Source organism: Oenanthe melanoleuca, chromosome 9 (assembly GCF_029582105.1).
Source record: "Oenanthe melanoleuca isolate GR-GAL-2019-014 chromosome 9, OMel1.0, whole genome shotgun sequence".
NCBI classification, from domain to species: Eukaryota; Metazoa; Chordata; class Aves; order Passeriformes; family Muscicapidae; genus Oenanthe; species Oenanthe melanoleuca.
This window is the reverse complement of record NC_079343.1, coordinates 20734511-20757086: the sequence shown is the minus strand read 5'-3', so window position 1 is coordinate 20757086 and position 22576 is coordinate 20734511. Positions and strand designations below refer to the sequence as shown.

General features: G+C 61.0%; 3 protein-coding genes across 8 annotated transcripts; 1 reads left to right on the top strand and 2 right to left on the bottom strand.

Moving 5' to 3' along the window:
- Positions 1-1114: 1114 nt before the first annotated feature.
- On the bottom strand, positions 1115-4261 carry LOC130256618 (mitochondrial ubiquitin ligase activator of nfkb 1-A-like). Its single transcript, XM_056498383.1, has 6 exons — positions 4181-4261; positions 3840-3977; positions 3532-3619; positions 3332-3452; positions 1890-2580; positions 1115-1695 (listed from the first exon to the last, which is right to left on the bottom strand). The coding sequence occupies exons 2-6, from the start codon at positions 3951-3953 to the stop codon at positions 1633-1635; spliced, it is 1077 nt and encodes a 358-aa protein (XP_056354358.1). The 5' UTR covers positions 3954-3977; positions 4181-4261; the 3' UTR covers positions 1115-1632.
- Positions 4262-4514: 253 nt separating this feature from the next.
- ECE2 (endothelin converting enzyme 2) lies at positions 4515-13528 on the bottom strand. Of its 6 annotated transcripts, none has more exons than XM_056498376.1 (19): positions 13144-13528; positions 11426-11515; positions 10906-11050; positions 10502-10735; positions 10303-10427; positions 10011-10157; positions 9868-9933; positions 9509-9697; positions 8962-9104; positions 8732-8846; positions 8370-8480; positions 8079-8177; positions 7913-7990; positions 7628-7731; positions 7222-7332; positions 6842-6909; positions 6006-6196; positions 5829-5924; positions 4515-5709 (listed from the first exon to the last, which is right to left on the bottom strand). In XM_056498376.1, the coding sequence occupies exons 1-19, from the start codon at positions 13183-13185 to the stop codon at positions 5533-5535; spliced, it is 2331 nt and encodes a 776-aa protein (XP_056354351.1). In that variant the 5' UTR covers positions 13186-13528; the 3' UTR covers positions 4515-5532. The 6 variants fall into 6 exon arrangements, with proteins under 6 accessions (XP_056354351.1, XP_056354353.1, XP_056354352.1 ...); XM_056498378.1 differs by having other exon boundaries at positions 10502-10717; XM_056498377.1 differs by having other exon boundaries at positions 11426-11512.
- A 1094-nt stretch (positions 13529-14622) lies between these two features.
- On the top strand, positions 14623-21861 carry PSMD2 (proteasome 26S subunit ubiquitin receptor, non-ATPase 2). The gene is made up of 21 exons (XM_056498375.1): positions 14623-14793; positions 15468-15524; positions 15902-16066; positions 16314-16435; positions 16810-17034; positions 17138-17296; positions 17563-17707; positions 17897-17957; positions 18217-18363; positions 18534-18640; positions 19013-19140; positions 19220-19307; positions 19649-19811; positions 19907-20008; positions 20090-20235; positions 20427-20510; positions 20642-20810; positions 20906-21000; positions 21166-21292; positions 21379-21497; positions 21575-21861. Exons 1-21 carry the CDS (start codon positions 14659-14661, stop codon positions 21755-21757), a joined length of 2727 nt encoding a protein of 908 aa, XP_056354350.1. The 5' UTR covers positions 14623-14658; the 3' UTR covers positions 21758-21861.
- The last annotated feature ends 715 nt before the right edge of the window (positions 21862-22576 follow it).

The window sequence follows — 22576 nt, the reverse complement described above, 5'->3', positions numbered from 1 at the left end:
AGCTGAGTAGGTGAGTCATGCTGCTGCCCGGAGCCGTGCCACGCAGCACTGGCAGCTGGGTCTGCAGCCAGACCACTGTGGGCTGGTGGCCTCCTGGGAGTGGCAGAGACCCGGGTGGGGCTACAGTAAGGCTCTGCCCCAGCACAGAGGGGGTGGCAGCCTCCCTCCATGCTGTCAGCACAACAGATGTTTCCTGCCCTGGGCACCTTTGGGGGCAAAGGGGAGTGGGGGGGTGCAGACCCCTCTCTAATTGTCCCATCCCTGGCTGGCTGCTGGGCCCTGGGGAACGAGGTGAGCAGTCTCTGGGAGCAGGGGCACCCCCCGCCCTCCCCAACCTACGCACCCACTCGCGCCAGCAGCTCTTGGCATGCAGGGAGTGTGTTCCTGGCAGCCCGGCCCTCTCCCATCTGGTATTTATCTCCTTCCCGAAATCCCTCCTGCTGCGGGGGGGATGCCCAATGCCGGGGGGGGTGAGGGGGGAATCTGGGCCCCATTGCTCACTCTGCAGCCCAGAAGAGGCCAGGCTGAGAAAAAGGGAGGGTGGAGGAACAGAACTCTCCCACACATCCCCACCCCAAAAATGCATGTGGGTCCCAGGAGGCCTCACTGGGTCCTCTGGGGCCCCCTGTCTGGTTCTGAGTCCTGAGGGCAGCCCTGCCAAAGTACCTTTGCCCCAAGCAAGCTCTCAGTCTGGCAGCAATTGTGGCCACTGCCCTGGGGAGGGGGCACATCATCCCCCTCCAATCCCAACACTGCTGCCTGGCTGACAGTGGCCTGCCAGCGCTGTCCCCCACCCCCAAACCCTGGGTGCCCCAAAGCTGCAGAAGCCAGGAGAGCCTGTGGGTTGCCTGGGCAACTGCAGCCAGGCAGTGATGGGGAGCGGTCCAGGGGAGCAGTTGCCATGGAGACCCGAGGAGCATAATCACCTTGGCAACGGGCCTGTGTATCCTGCCACCCCCCATGCAGGGCTGCATCTGGAGGAGATGCACCTGGGCTCCATTGTGAGCTTGGGCCAGCTCCTTGGATGCAGAAGGAGGGGAGGCAGTGGTGCCCTCCCCCAGCACCCACCCAGCCCCCAGCTTAACGGCGCGAAGGAAGAGGTGAGGCCAAGCTCGGCTCCTTGGCTTTATCACTCCACACACCACTGCAAGTCATTCCCACACCCGGTCCTGTCCAGGAGCTGAGCAGGAAAGCTGGGTGCAGTTGGGCTGGACACGAGGGCAAGCTCTGTGGCACTCTAAAGCTTTTCTCCTTGCAGAGAGTGACAGAGGGACATAGCCCCTGTCGTGGTGATAGAGCAGCTGGCAAAGGGACTCATCACTGCCAGCCCCTGGGCATCCCCAGTTTCATCTGGGCAGTGGCTATAGGCACATGAATTGGGGTGGCAGGACAAAGGTGGCACCAAGGTATATCACTGCAGTGGGTCAGGGGGGTTTGGGTCTCTGCCACTCCACTGTGCCTGCTGTGTCCCACCAGCCCTGGTCTTGCCCTCATAATCCTCCCCGTAAATCCACACGCTGGGAAAAAACCACAAGGGAGAAGTCCTGCGTGGCTTTTGGGAGGTCATGGCTCAGAAAGACACAAGTCCAATAGCTGGCAGCCAAAGCAGTGCCCCGGTGTGGAGTTGGGGTCTCAGTTCCTCAGCTCTGGTGTCATGTAGATTTTCCCCAAGCCGTCATGTTTAGAGGGGTCCTTCTGGCAGACAAAGGGAGGATGAGGAGGCTATAACCCAACCCCCCCCCAAAACAGATTGAAGGGCATACCACGACCCCTCCCTCCCAAAAGGAATTGCACAGCTGCACATGAGGAGGCAGCTGAGATTTCTGCAGGCTCCAGGCTTGGCCCAGTTCATGCTGCCTCTCCCTGGGCTCCCCCGGGTGCTCTCAGACCTGGTAGAGGGGCACCACGCGGTCAATGGGTCCCCGGCAGATGGGGCAGAGGCGGGTGGGCAAGGCTTGGAAGCAGCGGAAGCAGCAGCAGATGTGGCCGCAGCCCAGCAGGACGCACTCGCGGGGCCGCGACAGGCAGATCACACAGCAGTCCTCGGGCGCCTGGTCCCCAGCCTCCTCCCCATCCGGCTCCTTGTCCTCCTGGTGCTGCCTGGGGCGGGAGCGGCGGTAGGCGCGGCACAGGGCGTGCAGGAGGACAGCCAGCCCCGCTGCCGCGCACAGCAGCGCTGCCCCCTTCCAGAGCCCGCTGGTTGCCTCCAGCTCCGACAGCACCGTCTGCCAGTCCCCCAGGCACAGGAAAAACTCGCCTCCCTGGGCGGGCGGCTGGAGGTGCAGGGAGCCATCGGGGTGCAGGGACAGCTCCCCAATGCCCGTCAGCCCGGCCCCCACCCGCAGCATCTCCTCCGTCTCCAGGATGCCCTTGGGCTTCTCCCCGATCAGGTACTGGCCCAACAGGTCGCGCAGGCCGTGGGTTGGCTGCTGGAACCGCTCGTACACCATCTCCAGGGGCAGGCAGACAGCTTGGAGCGGGCTGTCCACACTCACCTGTGTCACTGCCTCAGGGACTGGTGAGGCCAGCAGGAAGGGAACAGTGTAGATCTGCTCTGAGAGCACCCGCTCGCTCTCGCTCCTGCAAATGAAGAGGGTTGGGATGTGGAGAATCACAGAATTGGTTAGGCAGAGCTCTGAGATCAACCTATGCCTGAATATCAGCCTGTCAACTAGACCATAGCACTGAATGCCATGTCCAGTCTTTCCTTAAACACCTCCAACGACATCAGCTCCACTGCCTCCCTGGTGAGGGAGCCTCCTGCTCCCTGGAGAGCTCATTCCAATGTCTAATCATCCTCTATGTGAAGAAGTTCTTCCTAATCTCTAACTGAAACCTCCCCTGGCAGAGCTTGAGGCCATTTCCTCTTGTCTTGTCACTGGTTGCTTGGGAGAAGAGGCCAATCCCTACCTGGCTACAACCTTCTTTCAGGGGGTTGTAGAGAGTGATAAAGCCACCCCAGAATCTCCTCCAGGCTAAACATTCCCAGCTCCCTCAGCTGCTCTTCATCAGACATGTGCTCCAGCCCTTCACCAGCTCTGCTACCCTTCTCTGGACTTACTCTATCAGCTCAATGGCCTTCCTGAGTTGAGGAGCCCAGAACCGGACACAGGACTCGAGGTGTAGCCTCACCAGTGCTGAGTACAAGGGGATGATCACTGCCTTGTTCCTGCTGGCCGCAACACAGAGAAGCCCTGAGCTCTCGGTGCTGAGCTAAGCTTAGGGACTAAAGTCTTTAACCAAGTTATTTTCTGCCTCTCACGTGACCCCAATGATGGGGTCTGGACTCACTGCTACAAGCCTCCTCCTGCAGTCCCTCCCCATCACTCACCAGCTTCGGACCAAGCTGTTCCAGATCAGCCGATGCTCCTTCAGCAGCAGTTTCTGGATCACGCCCTGAAGCCCCTCATGGTAGTGGCTGGTCAGTGCAGCCTGCGCTGGCAGCACTATGCCTAAGGACAAGGGATGTGTCACACCAAAACAGGGGATCCTGGCCCTTGTCTCTCATGTAGGGCCACAGGGTGTCCTTACCTTCCAGGGCAACGTAAGGCAGGCACCTCCCCTCAGCTGCAGACACCAGGGCTGGCAAATTGTCATCGACCTGGAGCTTTGGGGCCTCCTGGAAGAGCATGGACTCAGTGTGAGCATGGGCAGTGAGTAGGCCAAGAATGGCTCTGTGGAGATCCCTGGCAGGATGTGGCCTGCTCAGCTCTGCATGTCATGAAGTCACCAGAGGATGGAGCAGGTTGCAGACATCAGTGTGCGTACCCACATCCAATTGTGGAGGGCAGTGGGGAAGAGACAGTGGGCAGGAAAGAGCATCTGAGAGACAGGGCTACCTGTATGCGTTCCACGACTCTGGCTTTCCTCCTGTACAGGTAGTAGAAGAGGCCAGAGAAGGCAAGGCTGGAGCCCAGACACAGCAGCTCCCCCGGAGTGATGTGTTTGTCCATGGTGCCAGGCTTGGGCGACAACGCCTGCAAGGTGAGCACGTTGTCTGGGGAATGGAGCCATGTCACCCATGACAGGGACATCCCACTGCCCCTGTTCTGAAGGCAGGGGTGTCCCTGGACCCCTCTCCCCAAGGCGGCGCTGTCCCCACGCTCTGCCGCCCCAGGATCAAGCCTGCCCACGCCCCAGCGGGGGTAGTTCACCTCCAGCACGCACAGGTGCCCGGTACCCGTCTCGACACTGCATCCCGGGCCCAGCCGGGGCCCAGTCCCGCACCAGGGATCGGGCCGAGGCCCAGCACCCGTGACCCAGCCCGAGGCCCGGCCCAGGCTCCCACCCAAGTCCGGCCCCACGATGTCCCGGCCCAGCCCCCAGCTCGGTCCCGGCCCGGCCCCGCCGCCGCGCCCAGCCCCGATGCCCCCGTACCCCCGAGGCGCCCAGGCCCGGACCCCGGCCCTACCGCACTTCCTGCTGGGAAATGTAGTCCAGCCCTCGCGGTGAGGCGGCGGGCCTGCAGTGACCGAACTACTCCTCCCAGCATTCCTCATGCTGAACTACAGCTCCTGTCATGCCCTGCATCGTCCGCGGGCAGAACCACGACTCCCAGCAGTCCTTGCGAGCGCCTCTGTCCGTGCCCGAGGCGTCCCGCGGGGTCCCGGTACCGTGGAGTTCGGGAGAGCCCGGAATGGGGCTGGGGCCGCGCTGTGCGGGGCGGAACCGGCCGGAGCGGGCCCGGACGCTCCGAGTGGAGGCTCGGCGCAAACTGGCATCATCCGCGCGGAAGGCAGCGGGACCTCCCGGCTGGGCTTTAGCGGGGACTGCTCTGACTCGTCCCCACCGGCCTTGCTGCGTTCTTCACCTCTGCTTCCCTCATTCAAGGAATGTCCATCCACACTTCTCATCCCCGCTCCCCTCCCTCGGGATGTCTCACCTCCCACGCGTCCCCAGCCCTGGAGTCACCCCCCCACAGCGGTCCAGATCCCACCTCTCCCCCCGCCCCGACACGGCCAAGCACCCGGAGCTGCTGGAGTAAGTGGAAACTGCTTTTAATCGTTAAATAAACTCGGCGACAGCCACCCACAGCTGAAGGCACCAGAGTCCCCGCTGTCGCCCGCTGGTCCCAGCAGAGTGGATGGGGAAGCCAAGCTGGGGTGGGGAGGGGACGAGGGAAGCGCGGAGCCGAGTGGCCCCCCGCCTCCATCTCCGGCAGGTTGAGGGGCAGGAGCAGAGGGATCTTGGCTCTGGTGCTTTCCCTGGGACCCCTTGGACCTGCCCGCCTGAAGGGGGAACGCAGCGCAGGGGACACTGAGCTGTGCCCGATTCAAGCACATCGGGGTTCTGGGGCAGAGCTGCGTTTTGGGGGTGCTACAGCCTCTCTGCCGGCCGTGTCCAGCCCCAAGCTGTGGATGGGGCTGCGGTGGGTGCCTGGTGTGGGGCCGTGTGTGCCGGGGAGGGTGCAGTGTGGGGTGTGCAGTGTGAGCACAGCAGGGGGACTGCTCTCTGCTCCGGCTGCCACTGAGGTGTGGGGAGGGGGGGCACAGCAGAACATCATCCCCTCTGTCCCCGGCACCCTCCCCGTCCCTACCACACCTCACAGTGCTTGCCGGGGTTCATGGGGGAGCCCAGGGGGCAGCCGAAATGTTCGACAAAGTCCCGGGAATTGCTGAGTGTGCCGATGACACGGTACTTGTCGGGGCTGTGAGGGTCGGTCACCAGCCCTTCGTGGGAACTCTCGGGCGTGCGGACGGAGCACCACACCTGAGGGAGCGGGAGCAGCTCAGGGATGGGGACAGAGCACCCCCGGTACGGGTTGGGGAGCTGTAGGGTGGCTCCGAGGACCCAGGGGAGGACGGGAAGCCCATCTCGCTGCGCCCTACCTGCGCAAAGCCCACGAAGAAGAGCTGGTGGTTGGTAAGCCCCAGGGCTGGCAGGCGCTTCTCCTCCCCGTTCTTCTGCAGCCAGGACTTGTAAGCCTGCGGGAGAGTTGGCCTGAAGCTCCGGGAAGGGACAGACAGACACGGGGGTCCGTGTCCCCTCCGGATGGCGGCACTCACGTTGTAGGCGGCCTTGAGCCCGCCGTTGTCAGCGATGTTCTCGCCCAGTGTCTGCCGCCCGTTGACCTTCTCGCTGTGCACGGTGTAGCGGCCGTACTGCTCCGTCATGCACGCCGTCCGGTTCTTGAAGGCCTCCAGAGAGGAGTTCTGCCACCATGGCCGCAGGTTTCCCTCTTTGTCATACTCCCGTCCTGCAGGACCGAGCCGTGGGTTGGGTGGGACCAGGGGAAGCCGCCCACCCGCAGCCCCTCTGCTGCAGGAGTTCCCGAAGCAGAATGGGGTGTGGTGGGGGAATGGGCACCGGGGGATGCCAGGGGGACCTGGCACCTTGGGTCCACGCCCAGGGGGAAGGTGTCCCCCAGCCGCTGTTGTGGGCAGGCTCTGCCTGGGGCTCAGTCATGCGCTCGGGTCCCTCGGCATCCCCCAGTGCATTCTCGCTATCCCAGCCCATATCTGTGACCCCAAATTCCCTCATTGACCCCATGTCGGCTCCGGGGCTGTGGTGAAGGTGCAAAGCAGAGTGGATGTGAGAGGGACCCATCCCATGCCCTGGAGGGAAGAGGATGAGAAGGGAACTGGGGCTGCAGACACTGTGTCCTCACCAAGCGGATGGAGCGAAAGCTGCACAGAGAAGCCGGGGGGAGATATCGGCAGGTGCCACCTGGGGAGACAGGACGATAGAAGGGGGTGGCCAGGGGGACACGAGCACACGATGCAATGGATGGCAAAGCAGGACCCCTCTGCACCCAGGGCACCTCTTCCCCATGCCGTGGGCAGGGGCTGGGGAGGACAGGAAGGTGACAGGATCGGGGCCAGCGCTGCCTGTAGGCTCTCACCTTGGTCATCAAATGCGTGGGTCAGCTCGTGCCCCATCACCACGCCAATGCCACCAAAATTAAGAGCTCTGTGGGGCCATGGGAGAAAACCAGGTAAGTACAAGGTGTGTTAATGATGCTGTTGCAGCCCACCCCATCTCTGTCTGGGCACCCAATGAAACGCTGCTCCAGCTGGGACCCAGCGGGGAATCACTCCTGTTGGGGACACTGGTGGCCCTAAGGGGACTCAGGCTTGATTGCAGGGTGTAAAGCCTTGAGGGACATCCAAGCCCTTCAGGGCTTTTATTTGTGACTGGAGGTGGAGGGGTGGGGGGCATCTGTGGCATGCTGGCCCTGATCCAATCCATGCCTCCAGGAGGTGCCCCCCATGCCAGACTCACTTGGGGTGGTTGCGGGCGTAGAAGGGAGCCTGGAGGATCCCAGCAGGAAAGACGATCCCGTTCTTGGTGGGCAGGTAATAGGCATTGACAGTCTGTGGGGTCATGCTCCACCTGGGGCAGAGAGGTGGGACAGGGGACAGGCAGAAGTGTGTCCCTCTCACCCCAGCTCCAGCACCCTCCTGTGCCATTGCCCACCACAAGGCCCTGCCCAAGGCTGACACTTTTGCCCGCACCCTGTTACCAAGAACCTTACCTGGGGATAAGCACCCCCACAGGTGACCTGTGCTACCACAGGTGACCTACAGTGCTTTGCTACCCCATGAGGGTGACCTCCTCCCCACTGAACCAGTGCCATCCAGACACCCAGGATCACATCCTCCCTTCCTCCCCCAAGCCCACCCCTTACTGGTCACGGTTCGGGGGTTTCCGGAGCTGGTCGGCCATCACTTTGGCAGAGAAGTTGTAGAAGTTGAGCATGTTTTGGAAGAAGGAGTCCTCAGAGACCTCATACTGGTGAGGAAGAGCAGGGATGAGGACAGGTCCACTGGGGTAGTTCCCCACACCCTGGGCAGGATGAACTCAATACTGGGGTGACTTTCTGCAGTGTCCCAAATAGGAACATCACTCAACAGTGGGGCCCCCCAGAGCTTGGCATGGCCAAGCCTCTCCCCAAAAGCCAGGTGCTCCCTACCCCATCATAGACATCATCCAGCTCCTTATTGTCCAGAATGAAGTCAGGGAAGCCAATCATGTCGTAGATAGCATCTGCCTGCATGAGGAGAGGCCCCAGCAATGAGACTGGGGGGGCTTATATGGATAGGGTGAGGTCTCCCATCCACTTCCCTCTCTGGAGTCACCTTCTCCTTTGCAGCCTGCCTGGTCTTCTCGTCCATCCAGTCCAGCTGGTCCAGGGACACCTCAAAGGCTGCACGGATCTCACTGATCATCTCCTCAGCCTGGGGATGGGAGGGAATGAAGGCCCCCTACCCCCCATAATACCTTGGTGGGGACAGGATGGACAGGGTACAGCCTCCCCGGAGCTGGGGGTCCCATTTCCCAGCTCCCTGCCTTCCAGCCCTGGGGCTTGGGTGGAATCAGGATTCCCGAGGATGGTGATGGGGAGGGGTTGGGGACAGAAGTATTCTCACAATGGCCTTGCTGTCCCGGTCAAAGGTGGCTTTGACGAAGAGGGAGCCCAGCGCAAAGCCCAGTGTGTCATCCGTGTTGGAGATGCAGGTTTGCCACCGGGGCGTGCAGGACTGTGGGAGTAAGATGAGGGTCCATGAGACCCTCAGCCCACTCCCCTTCTCCCCTGTCTTCACCCAGCCTGGCTCTGCCTCCTCATCAGAGTGGAGATGCACAGCAGCAAAACCCCCATCCCTAAAGATAATGCCTGGGTTCCTGCTGAAGCATCCAGGTCTTAGCATCCCAAGGGCATCTGAAGGACAGAGGAGGTCCTGGCTTCTTCCAGGCTGAGGGCAGAGGGGTCTGATCCCAGCGTTTCTGTTACCTTCCTGGTGCCATAGAGTGTCTCCAGCAGCCTCTCCTGAGCTGTCTCGAAGCGCTGGTCCAGGCTGGAGGCCGTCTTCTGCACCAGGTTCCAGATCAGGTAGTTGTTCAGGATGCTGTGGGGGCAGAGACATGCTGCAGCTCACCACAGTCTATGACTTCCAAACACTGATGAGACCAAAATGTGCCCCTGCCATGGGACACACAGCCAAGGATGTGAAGGAGCCTCACCTCCTGTCAGTGTCATTGATGAGGTCAGAGACCTGCTGGAGGTAGGTGTCCCCATACACCACCACAGGCTCCGTGTCCGCCAGCTCCAGTGGGGCCAGGGCGTAGGACAGGTAATCCAGCCAGTCAATGGCAGGGGCCAGCAGCTGGAGGGGACACAGGAATGTGGCACCAGGGGCTTGGTATGGCTCTGCTGCATCCTGCTCAGCATGAAGGGCATCTCCTGGGATAGGAGCTGTGTTTTCTGGGAAGGACCTAAAGTCCCTCACTACCCCAGATCCTTCTCTGCAGCCCTCCTGCTGCTTTTAATGCTGCAGGACAAGGAGGAGACCCTGGATCCCATAATATGAGGTGGCAGCTTTCCCCAAATTATGACAATTGGGGGTATGGGCACTACTCTTCAACACCCAGTGCATGTCCCACAGCAGATGGGGCTGTCCAGGGTGTCTCAGAGTGAGAACAGCAGTGGGCACGGACCCCTTTGTGCACTCTGAACAACTCCCCATATGTCCCAGAAGGGTCTCCCCAGGCTGCTCTGGGCTGTGCCCACCTGCAGCTCAGCGATGCTCATCTTGTGATAGATCTTCTCATCATCTCGCCGCTCAGCCTGGGGCACGGTGATGTTGGCCAGCTGGGTCTCAAAGTCCAGCACCTGCTGCATTTGGAGGCGGGTGGGCTCTGGGGTGCCCCCCAGCAGTGTGCCCAGCTCCACCATGTAGTCCAGGTACGCTGCCAGAACCTGTGGAACCCCAAGCCCTTCCTCAGTGCCAATCACAGCTCATCCCACCTCTCTGAGGTGGGCACCCAACAGGCAGGATGGAGATGCCAGCTGTGTCCCAGTGCTGCTCGCACCCCATTGTCATGGATTTCCCCATTGCTGTTGGCAGCATGCCCAGCACCCAGCCTCACCCTCTCGTTGGCAGTCTTGTTCAGATAGTAATCCCGGGATGGGAGGAAAAGCCCCGACTGGTCCACCTGGGGGGAGAGAGGGGCAGCATAGACATTCTGGTGTCCCCTGGTGTCTGCCACCCCCTGGGGGCCAAGGTGCCAACCTGGATGATGTTGCTGTTGGAGCTCTTGGAGTCTGCACCCACATACACCGTGAAGAAGGGGGTTGCGCGGTATGTGCCTGACACACTCTTGAGAACCTCCATGAAGCTGGTTTGGTTCCAGGAGCCGGTGATGTTCCATCCCCCAATCTGCCAGCAGACAGACCCGGTACCTCAAGGAGGGATGGGGTGCAATCCCCGAGGTCTACTCCCTCCCCAGTTACATGAAGAGCTAAGCAGGAGGTATTCTGGGCTGAGCCCTCAAAGCTCAGCTCACGTGTGGGTATCTGCCCACCTTCTCGATGAGCTCCATGAGGGGCTGGGAGCCCAGCTCCTCTATCCTCTGCTCCTTGAGGCAGGACAGGTAGTACCGCTGTGTCTTCCGCTCTGCCTCGCTGCTGGAGTTGAAGGTGGCGTTTTCTGCGAGAGGCTGTGGGTCAGCCCCAGTGACACAGCGGTCACCCCCTCTGTGTCTGTGACCCCTTGGTGCCCACCTAGGAGATGCTTCATGATGGCCTGATTCTGGTCCCAGATGCTGTTGAAGGTGCTCCACTTGGAGCGCCCATTGGGCAGCGGGTTCCTCTTAATCCAGCCTCCGCACGAGTACTGGTAGAAGTCCTGGCATGGGTCCATCTCTGTATCCAGGGCCTCCAGGATCTTGCTGGCCACCCGGACACAGGCATCCGTCAGGCACGTGCTGTGAGAGGGATCTGGCAGGGAAGGCATGCCTGGGACTGGGTGAGTGTACTGGGGGAAACCGAGGCACGGAGCGGGGCCAAGCCCTGTCTGTACCCCGAGATGGGCAGAGCACCTGGAGCAGGCACCCTGGGCTGACCCATCACTCCTCATTCTCCCGTGCCCTCCCGGGTATGGGGACACCACTGCCAAGTGTCCCTACCTCTGCGGTACTGAATGGCCAGAGTGACGACGGCGACGCTGAGCAGCAGGGCCAAGGAGACGGCGACGGCGCAGAGCACCAGCTCCAGCTGGCTGCGCGAGGCCAGGCGGCTCAGCAGCGTCCCCGGCCCCTTCCGAAACCCCACCTGGGCAGGAGCAGGACCTGCCATCGCACCATGGCGGGCCGACCATCGCTGCCCCCCTTCCCTCCTCGCTGCTCCCCAGTGCCTGGGTGGCTGCTGCTGAGGAGATGGGACCAGTGCATCCCTCTCCACCAGCCCTGGCAAGCCGGTGGTGGGTGCTGGCAGCCCCCCCCAACCCACAAGGAAGTACGATCATCCAGGCACACTCTGTGCCGCATTTTGGCTGACTCCCAGCACATCCCTGGGGACAGCCAGGTCTGGCTTGGCTCCCAACCCTGCTTCCACTGCCCACTTGGTTGTGGGCAGGCCCCAGAGAGTGAGGATGGGGGCTAGAGAGGATGGAGAGGGGAAGGATGGAGGAGCCGGGGCAGAGCTCACCTCCACGCTGTCGGGAGAGGCGCTGCCATCCCCCGCTGGCTCCGGCCCCTCCTCGTCCTGCAGCGTGGCACGCTTGTAGTTGGGCATCTGCTGAGGGAGGGAGCGGGCTGGGACAGGGACGTGGGGGTGGCTGTTCCCCGCCCTGCCACACCCTCTGGCTCTTATGGCAGGGCCCAGTACCTGCTCAGTGAGTACACAATGGGGCTGAGGCCGCCCCTGACGCCCCTCAGTGTGCCTGGGCCTCCCCTAAAGGTTGTCTCCAGCCCTGTGTGGCCCTGGAGAGCACGGGCAGAGCTGCCAATGAGGGGCTTGGGGGCTGTCACCGGAGCATCCCTCTGCATAGCCATGGCATCAGCCCTGCCGACAGGTGACACATCGCCACGGAGACATGGTCCCCGTCACCAAGCAACGGTTTCCTAGTGCTGCTGTCTCACCCCTCCTCCCCTGACTGGAACTTTCCATGCAGCTGTGGACCGGTCTGAAACATCTGGAAGTGCTTCCAGCCCCATCCTGTCTCCGGAGGCGACCAGGATGCAGGACAGAGCGTGCAAGGAGAGAAGGGGCACTGCAGTGTGTACCAGCCAGCAGGGCAGGGTCCCCCTTACTCCTGGCCTCGCAAGGCAGTTTGCACAGATCCAGCCGTGAGGGCTGCTGAGGACTCAGCCAAGAGGGAGGTGGTGGAGCTGAGCCAGCAGCATTGGAGGGGGGTTAACTAGAAGAAAATGCTGGAGGTTTTGGTGGAAGAGAATAAGCAATGCCGCTGGTTGTGAGCTATGCTTAGGCTTCAGAGTTAATGCCTGGGTGGGTTGCAGCTCACCCTCTGCTCTGTGCTGCAGATAGTGAATGCCCAGCCTTCGCGGCTGGGAGAGACCTGGGGTGGGGCGGATGATGGGCAGGGGGAGCAAGGAGTGTGCCTCATGCCCAGTTCTGCCCACTGTCACACTGCTGGGATGGAGAGGGGGCATTGCCAAAGGCTGCAGCAGGAGGGTGGGATTGAGAGTTGGCAGGAGCCCCCCACCGAGCCGGGCTCCTGGAAGATGCTGGTGTTGTTAGGAGGGATTGCTCAGCATCCTGCAGGAGCTTGGCCAGCCTGGCCCCTCCACCACCCCAGTTCCCTTCAACATGCTCCTTTCCCCTCCTGGGTGGTCCTTATCCTGGGCACCCCCTCTCCAGCATCTTCTGTGGCACCCTCAAGGCAGTAGCCTATTTCTGGGGCTCCTCCTACCCCCTTCTGTAGGGCTGAGACCCGTGGAGACAGGGTCCCCTGCCCCCTCCAGTGATGCTGTCCTGGGGGTCAGCCCAGGAGCAGCATTACTGTACGTTTCATGCCTCGGTGGAGTGAGGTTGTGGGGCCACGTCTAAACCACCCCAGTTCCCTCTGTCCAACCCCAGGCAGGGTTTTGGAGGGGGTCCTTCTTCCTCCACCATGGGGGACAGGGACCCTCTAGCCATTCAGTTCCCTTAGCCCCGGTACCACGCAGCCCCTGCATCCCATAGGCTCTCGCCGCCCCCCGTAATCCACCAGTCCCCCCCGCCCTCCCTCCCTCCCTCCGGCTCCTGAAGCCCCCGCAGCCTTTCCAGCTCCTTGAGTTCTCCAGCCCCCGAGCACTCCTGTGCCCCGACCCTGTCCTGTTCCCCTCGCCGAACCCCTCTCTGGTGCCCCCCGTGCCCCCTCCTCTCGCCCCCTTTCCTGCCGCGCCGCTGCCGCGGGCACTCACGGCGTGTCCAAGCTCCTGGAGGGCCACGTTCATCCTGGCCATCCCGGGCCGCCTCCCGCCTAGCTCCGCTCCCCGCCCGGGCCGCGCCGGGCCCCCGCCGCCGCCGCAGCGCCGCCTGCCTCCGCCGCCGCCATGGCCCGCACCGGGCGGTTCTGCCGCCAAGATCGGCACCGGGGCTGGGCAGGGATGGAGCCGCCTGGAGATGGGGCCGCGCCGGAGGGATGGAGCCGCAGGGGCTGAGACTGGCGGCGCGCGGACCGCAGGCACCGGGAGGGGGCGACGGGGGCCGGCGGCCCGGGAGGGGCTGGAGCGGGGACCCCGGTGCCCAGCCCGGTCGCACCGCTCAGCTCGGCCTGGCCCCCTACCAGGGTGACCGCCGTGCGCACGGGAGGAGCTCCTCGCCGGCACCCGCACTGGTGTCTGTCTGCACCGGCACCGCCGCTCGCACCTCCAGAGAGCCGCAGAGGCACCGGCAGCCTCCTTCACCGACACCGGCTCTCGGACCGGCGCCCACAGCGGCACCGGCTGCGCAACTCGGGCTCACACCCAGCTGCCCGCAACGGGGACACACGCACACAGGGATACAAGGACCGGCTCCCGTCTTCAGCACTCGGCGGGGCACAGCAGCTCCGCACGGCACCGGTCACGGGCGCCGGCAGCGGGTGGTAATGGTGTACAGCCGCAGCAGCACGCCCTGCTCCGGTACGGGGGCACACCCCCCAGTGCAGCACCCGCACAGGGAGGTGCACACTGACACCCCATCCCCGGTACCTAAAGGATGGCACCCCTTTGTCACCCTTAGGCCCATGCCACAGCACACACACCCAGGGGTGCACAGCCGTGGCCAGAGCCTTGGCGGTGAGTGAGGAGAACGCCTTGGCTGTGCACAACTTCACACTCGCCTTGATAGTTCCCAGCCCTGGCGTGACCACCCGTCTGGGCCAGGGCATCACCGCAGGTCACCCGCTCGGTTCCCGGGGTGCTGCTGCACAGGGGTGAAAGTGCTCCTCGGGGTGCCTGGCAGGACAGGATGAGGCAGCTCCACCTCCACATCAAACTGTGGAGCCAGGGACACAGAATGGCACATGTGAGCAGGAGGAGCGTGTGTGAACACAGTGTGGAGCACCAGCGTGCCCACGGGTGTCTGTGACATGTGGGGACCACAGCAAGCCTGCCAACAATGCTACTTCACTGTCCCAGCTCGGGTGGCAGCGTTGCCCGTGCCAGGATGGTGGAGATCCGGGTCTCCAGCAGCCAGCGCTGCCGCCAGTGTCAGCGTCGGTACCGGTACCGGTGTCAGTGTCAGTGCTGGTGCCGGTGCCAGTGTCGGTGCCCGTGTCAGTGTCGGTGTCATTGTCACCGTTGGTTCCGGTTTCAGTGCCGGTGCCGGTTTCGGGGTCGGTGCCGATGCCCCTGCACGTGCGGCCGCCCCGCCCCTGGCCCCGCCCCGGCGCGCGGCGCTGCCGTCACAGCGCTGCGCAGGCGCGGTGCGGCGGAAGCGCGGCCGGGGCGAACATGGACGCGGGCGGTGGCGGTGGGCAGAGCCGGGTGCAGGGCGGCCCCGGGGCGGGCGGCGACGAGAAGCCCACGCCGCCTTGGGGCCGGGACCGCCGGGACCCGCCTGCCGGGCCCGAGAAGGAGCAGGAGCTGGTGAGTGCCGCCGCGCCGCCGGCCGCAGCTGAGTCACGGCCCGTTCGGGCCCGCGTCACCGGCGAGGCAGGACGTCATCCCGCGTCACGGGAGCGGCCAGCATCCCTCCGGGACTCCCTCCAGCGGGGATTCCCTTCGACGGGGCGCCGGGGTGTCACAGGGAGCCCGCGTGACGCGATCGAGGGTTCCCGTTTCTGGGCGGGGGGCTCGGGGGTCTCAGAGGAGTGTCGGTGAGGGTGGCTGTGCTGTGAGCAAGGTATGTGTGTGACAGTGGGCGCTATGGAGAGATCCCCGCTTTGCCCAGCACGGGGTGACCTTGGCTCTGGGGGTCCCCGTGGCTGGGGTACACAGCCTGTGTGCGAAGGGGCTGTTGTCCGTGGAGTGTACCCCCGCTGGCCTGTGACCTAGTGAGCCCCCTTCTGTGGGGTTGTTTTCATACAACACAGAGTAATGGGGGAAGTGCATCTCACACCCCAGGTTTCTTTGGGAGGGTATGCCCAGTAATGTGAGCATTGCTCCACCCTGGCAGCACTGGGGCAGGATGGTGCCCTGAGCAATGAGTGCATCACTTTGTCCTGGTACCCCTGAGGCTTGGGGTGACACCTCTGCCTCTGTCACACCGAGACTTACGGCACTGCACCCTTAACTCTGCTTTCTCCTGTGTGTTTTGGCAGTCCGAGGAGGACAAGCAATTGCAGGATGAGCTGGAGATGCTGGTGGAGCGCCTGGGGGTAAGTCTGTGCTGTGCCCCTCAGCAAGGAGTCCTGACCAGGATTTGACTCTGTCTGTCTCTTGCTTATGGCTGTTCCTAGTGCCATGGAGATGAGGGGATTTTATCTTGAGTAGAGTGGGACCCCTGCTTGTCTGCAGTGATCTGTCTCCCAGCCTTGCTTTCTGTCTGATCTGTGCCCAAGGGACCTTTGTGTACCTGGTGTGAGAGAGGGTTTCTGCCCTCCTGTGCCCTCTTTCTCTAGCTCTTGGGCTGAGGGAGGCAACACAGGGTGGGGGGCTGTTCTGCTAAGAGCCATGGCTGTGTTAGAGGAGGGCTGGTGAGGTGATGGCTCAGGAACCAGCCCCTTGCTCCCTGACAGGCAGCTTCCCTCTGCAGGAGAAAGATACATCACTTTACCGCCCAGCCCTGGAGGAGCTGCGGAGGCAGATCCGCTCTTCCACCACCTCCATGACCTCTGTTCCCAAACCTCTCAAGTTCCTACGGCCCCATTATGGCAAGCTGAAGGAGATCTATGAGAACATGGCTCCAGGAGAGAACAAGGTAGAAGCTCTTGGCCCCAGCATCCCGTGTGACTCAGGGGACAGTGCTGGAGCAGGCAACTGCAGAGCCCTCTGGACCCTGGGATCTAACAGCAGTCTCTGTGACTTGCTCCAGATGATTATAACATGTCAGGATGGTACCTTTGCCACCTGTGGTGGTTTATGGGCACAGGGAGGGTGTTGTGTCCCTGGCTACCCCTGGTTCCCTGTGCCTGGCATGTGTCTGGAGCTCCACACTCTTTCTGCAGCGCTTTGCAGCAGACATCATTTCTGTCCTGGCCATGACCATGAGTGGGGAGCGAGAGTGTCTGAAGTACCGGCTTGTGGGCTCCCAAGAGGAGCTGGCATCTTGGGGGCATGAGTACGTCAGGTAAGCCTGATTGAGACCAGAGCTTGGGGAAGAATAAGGGCTCAGGGGAATTTCCTGAAGCTTTGGCTCTGGCCTGTCTGGGATGTGTCTTGACTAGCTGGTAATTTGTTCATCTGCTCCTATCATACCTGCATGTGTGTCACTTCATGCTCTATTCACGGTGGTTTTCTAGCTGCAGAGGTCTTGCTGCTGTGGCCTCTGAAATCTCTGGTTTTAACCCTGTTCCTCCTCTGAGCTTGTCCCCCATAAGCTCTGCAGAATGCAGAGCCTCCATTAACAGCACACAACCCTGGCTAACTGGGAGCAGCTGCTCCACCTTCTCATGGCCCAGTGAAACTGGTTTTTGTAGTTATGATGCCTTTTTGTTCCTGCAGGCACTTGGCAGGAGAGGTGGCCAAGGAGTGGCAGGAGATTGATGAAGCTGACAAGGCTCAGAGGGACACACTCCTCACCCTGGTCAAGGAGATCGTCCCCTACAACATGGCCCACAACGCAGAGCACGAGGCCTGTGACCTGCTCATGGAGATAGAGCAGATGGACATGCTGGAGAAGTACATTGATGACAATGCCTACTCCAAAGTGTGCCTCTACCTGACCAGGTGAGGGGGCTTGGCAGGCTGAGGTGCTGGACATGGTCTGATCTCTGTTGGGCCAAGGTTGCCAGATCTGGTTGTCACCCTCATGTCTGTCTCCTCCTTAAAGCTGTGTAAGCTATGTCCCGGAGCCCGAGAACTCGGCTCTCCTGCGCTGTGCCCTGGGCATCTTCCGCAAATTCAATCGCTACCCTGAAGCCCTGCGCCTGGCTCTGATGCTCAATGATGTGGAGCTGGTGGAGGACATCTTTACTTCCTGCAAAGATGTGTAAGCAGAGATGTTCCCTGCCTTCTGCAGTGTTTGCTCATCCTGGTGGGGCTCCCTGTCTGGGCAGAGATAGGTTGGATCTGCCAACTGCTAGAGGTGTCTGGGGATTTGGATTGAGATTCTTGTCCCTGAAATGAGGATGGGCAGGAGTGGGTCATGTCTGTATGCCCTGGGCAGGGCAGGTTGGTTCACTTCTTGGTGAACCTGTGTTTGTGCTGGGGCTTGCTGATTTCTGGGCACTCAGTAAACCCCTCCTTTCTGCACAGAGTTGTCCAGAAGCAGATGGCCTTTATGCTGGGCCGCCATGGGGTCTTCTTGGAGCTGAATGAGGATGTGGAGGAGTACGAGGACTTAACAGAGATCATGTCCAATGTCCAGCTCAACAGCAATTTCCTGGCCTTAGCCAGAGAGGTGAGCATCCCAGCTGGGAAAAGCACCCTGGGCTACCTCCAGCTGTGGCTGCCGTGGCTGCCAGGCTCTGTGGCAGGACTTGAGAAAAAATCCATCATCCCTGTGATCAGGGCCAGACACCTCCTGGAGAGGTTGCCCTTGTGGGATGTGCTGGCCAGGAGGTAACCCTCTTCTCCCTTGTCTTTGCAGCTGGACATCATGGAGCCTAAAGTGCCAGACGATATTTACAAAACCCACCTGGAAAATAACCGTAAGGGCTTGTGTTGTGGCTTTTATCATCCTTGCCTGTGTGGGGTTCTTGAGGCTGCCAAGCACCTCTGAGCCTGTGTGGTCAGATCTGTGTCTGAGGTGGGCAGATGGCCTGCCCATGGTCTCTGACCTGTGGATTTGGACTTCTCCTTCCTGCTGGTGATGGGGCAGGTCCTCATTCCCCTACGGTGTGGGATGGCTGCACAGTGGAGGGCTGGCAGGACTTCTCTTGCTGCCTTCCTCACCCTGTTGTTCCACAGGGTTTGGGGGAAGTGGTTCCCAAGTGGACTCAGCCCGGATGAATTTGGCCTCCTCCTTTGTGAATGGCTTTGTGAATGCTGCCTTTGGACAGGACAAGCTGCTGACAGATGATGGCAATAAATGGTTGTACAAGAACAAGGACCATGGTGAGTTAGCTGGCTGGGCAGGGCTGGAGGTGCCTCTAGGCTTGGGGTTACCACCTCGTCCCTTTTGGGGTAAGGATGGCTGAGGTGGCCTGTGTCCCTGGCTGCTGCAAGCCCCAGGCAGGGCACATCAGCTCAGGCCTGATGTGGGCCTTTCTTCCCTGGAACCACAGGGATGCTGAGTGCTGCAGCCTCGCTGGGCACAATCCTGCTGTGGGATGTGGATGGGGGGCTCACGCAGATCGACAAGTACCTGTACTCCTCAGAGGATTACATCAAGGTCAGTGACAGATCCTGGCTCTGTCTGCATGGGGCAGTTGTGCTGTGGGCTGAGTGTGCAGCTGGCTGGAGAATGGTCCCTGCCTGTGCAATTCAGCTCCTGCACAGAGAAGGGTTGGATGCCCTGTGTCCCAGGCTTCTGAGCAGATCACATCACAGTGAGGTGTGGATTTCTTGGGGACTGCCTGAAGAACCTTGGGCGCTCCCCTTGTCACAGAACGATAAGCTTTGGATTGCTCAGCTTGATCTGGAGTGGCGTTGCCCACTTGGTACCAGCTTGTTCATCCTGGGGAGTGGGTGTGATGTGTGAGGTGACTGGCTGGCAGGGAGCTTTGTGTGGTGGCTAGTGTGTGATGGTGCTTCTACCTTGCAGTCTGGAGCCCTCCTGGCCTGTGGCATCGTCAACTCAGGGGTGAAAAATGAGTGTGACCCTGCTCTGGCCCTCCTGTCCGACTACGTCCTCCACAACAGCAACACTATGAGGATTGGAGCCATTTTTGGGTAAGGGCCTGACCCCAGCCTCCCCGTGCTGCACAGGGTGGTGCAGCTCTTCCCTCACACCCCTCTGGAATATCTGCAGGCTGGGACTGGCATATGCGGGCTCCAACCGTGAGGATGTCCTGACTTTGCTACTGCCTGTGATGGGAGACTCCAAGTCCAGCATGGAGGTAGGGGGTGAGGCAGGGTTTTCCTGTGATTTCTGCTTCCCTGTACAGTGCCCTGCAGCTCCTGGGAATACAGGTGCTGTCCTTTAGCCAGCTTGAGCTCCAAGAGCAAAGCTACATGTCCCTGCTCTGCACTGTGTTGTGCCAGAAGAGCATGACCCTATTTTCCTTATCTGAGCTGCTGCCACAATGGGATTGCAGCAGATTTAGGAGAGTAGGAAACCATCAGGTCTCCCAGTAGCCCAGATTTTCATAGGAAGTGGAGACCAAGGGTATCTAGTACTGTAGGCCAGCTTACTCTGAGCTGTCCCTGTGTATGACATGGCTCCTTCCCTCATCACTAGGTGGCTGGTGTGACTGCCCTGGCCTGTGGGATGATATCAGTGGGCTCCTGCAATGGGGATGTCACCTCGACTATCCTCCAGACCATCATGGAGAAATCGGAGACAGAACTGAAGGACACGTATGCCCGGTGGCTGCCGCTTGGCCTGGGCTTGAACCACTTGGGTAAGGCTGGGCAGTGCCAGTGGCTCATGGGTTGGGAGATGGAGTGGGAACATCCCTCCACTGCTGCCCTTCGATCACTATGCTTTTCTTGGCAGGGAAGGGAGAGGCAATTGAGGCCATCTTGGCAGCACTGGAGGTGGTGTCGGAGCCATTCCGCAGCTTCGCCAACACGCTGGTGGATATCTGTGCTTATGCGGGTGAGTTGGGTTAGTCGAGGTGAGGCAGGAGCACATCCAGGGCCCTCTGTCTGCTGATCCTGACCCTCATTTTCTCCACAGGCTCAGGGAATGTCTTGAAGGTGCAACAGCTCCTGCACATCTGCAGTGAGCATTTTGACTCCAAGGAGAAAGAGGAGGACAAGGACAAAAAGGACAAGAAAGAGAAGGAGAAGAAAGAGAGCTCAGCTGACATGGGTGCTCACCAGGTGGGGAAATATGAGCTGAGATCTGTTCCTGGAGCAGTAACTGGGTTTGGAGGGGTCCCTAAGGCCCTTGTGGTGTCAGAGCTCCCAGCAGGATTCCCTGCTCACCCTGTCCCTCTAGGCACAGAGGCTTAAGAACTTGGGTGTTGGGCTGGGTGCTCCCTGCCTGGTGCTCAGTGTCTGTGTCCCCGCAGGGTGTAGCGGTGCTGGGGATCGCGCTCATCGCCATGGGCGAGGAGATTGGCGCGGAGATGGGTCTGCGCACCTTCGGCCACCTGGTGAGTGACACCAAGGGACAGCACAGAGCCAGGAAGGGACCTCAGCCTAGAAACTGGGTATTGCCTCACTTCTCAGTAGACCTTGCTGTGCTTGGTGATCTGTGTCTAACACTCATCTCCCCTCCATGCAGTTGCGGTACGGGGAGCCCACCCTCCGCCGTGCTGTGCCCCTGGCCCTGGCTCTTATCTCTGTCTCTAATCCCCGGCTCAACATCCTCGATACCCTCAGCAAGTTCTCCCACGACGCTGACCCCGAGGTCTCCTACAACTCCATCTTTGCCATGGGCATGGTGGGCAGTGGTAAGCCTGGGGACAGCCTGGTTAGGGGTTTGTTTAGGCGGATGTGGGAGACCTGTGCTTTGTACACTACTCTGCCTGCACCTCCTTGTCCCCAGGTACCAACAATGCCCGGCTGGCAGCAATGCTGCGGCAGCTGGCCCAGTACCATGCCAAGGACCCCAACAACCTCTTCATGGTGCGGTTGGCCCAGGTGATGATACTGTACTCACTGCTCGTGTGTGGAAGGGGAAGTTTGGGGTCCCTGCCCTGGGTGTGGGAGGAGAGTAGTGTCCCGAGGGTGGCACCCTCCTGAGGGCAGGGCTGGGAGTCCTGGGTTACTCCATCGCTCTTTCATGTGCTTTCTCTGCCACACCAGGGCCTGACTCATCTGGGCAAGGGGACACTCACCCTGTGCCCATACCACAGTGATCGCCAGCTCATGAGCCAGGTGGCTGTGGCTGGGCTGCTGACTGTCCTCGTGTCCTTCCTGGATGTGCGCAACAGTGAGTAGTGTGGGTTCTGTCCCCCGAGTCCTCTCTGCCCGCAGCACGGGCATTGCTCAGCCCCTTTAATTCTGTCTCCCCTCCAGTTATCCTGGGCAAGTCCCACTATGTTCTCTATGGCCTCGTTGCTGCCATGCAGCCCCGCATGCTGGTCACCTTCGATGAGGAGCTGCGGCCTCTGCCCGTGTCGGTTCGCGTGGGACAGGTAAGGGGCAGCCAGGGCTGGGGACGGGGTGTGCTGATGTCCCTGTTTCCCTGGCATTGACCTCTCTCTTCTCCCAGGCTGTGGATGTGGTGGGCCAGGCAGGCAAGCCCAAAACCATCACTGGCTTCCAGACTCACACAACACCAGTGCTGCTGGCACATGGAGAGCGGGCAGAGCTGGCCACAGAGGAGCACGTGCCTGTGACGCCCATCCTGGAGGGATTTGTTATCCTACGCAAGAACCCTAACTATGATGTTTGAGCCAAGGGGAAGCTGGGGGGTGGGTAGGTGGTTTGGGAGGGGAGGGAAAAAAACTAGTTTGTTTTTGTTACCAAAAGTCAAGGAAATAAACTATGTGGAGACTAGTGCTGCCGTCCTCTCCTTGCACTGGGAGTGTGGGCTGGGCTCTCATCCTTTTGGGTGTGTCTGTGGCCCATGGAGGCTGTGCACAGTGAAGACCCCAAGGTGCAGGACATAAACACGGAGTTGTGGGGTGCAATGGGTGTTCCTAAATTTCAGCATCGAGCTGTGCCCTGTGTGTACGCCTGGCACAACCACATGTGCTCAGAGTGTGCAACTCTCCTTTAGCCCAGCCTGGCCTGTCCCTGGCTGGGACTGCTCTCCTGGGGGGTCTGGGCTGGCAACTCGAAACTTTCAGCTGCTGTTCCAGATATGCTGGGCTCTGCCATCATTTGGTGCTGCCCCAGAGCTGACATTGGGGTTAAAAGCGATCAGGGAGGTAGGGAGGGAAGCCATATGGGAAGTATTTTTAGCAGAGAGGAAAGCCCTACCCTGTTTCCAAAACTGACAGTGTCTGGACCTTGCTGTGCCCCAGATGGGTGGAAGTGGGATGGATTCAGGGTAGGGGTAAGGTGCTGCATCCTTCAGGGTACAGGGTGGGGCCCCTGTGGGTGTGAGGTGCTGGGTGGGTTATGGGCAGGTGCAGCTTCTGGCCAGGACAGGGGTGAGTGCTGGATTGGGTGCAAATCCCGCATGAGACCAGACCCTGGGTTCTGGATGTTGGGTGGATGTTGGTCCTGGGATGCTGTTGGTGCACGACGGTGTGGCCAAGGCTGGATG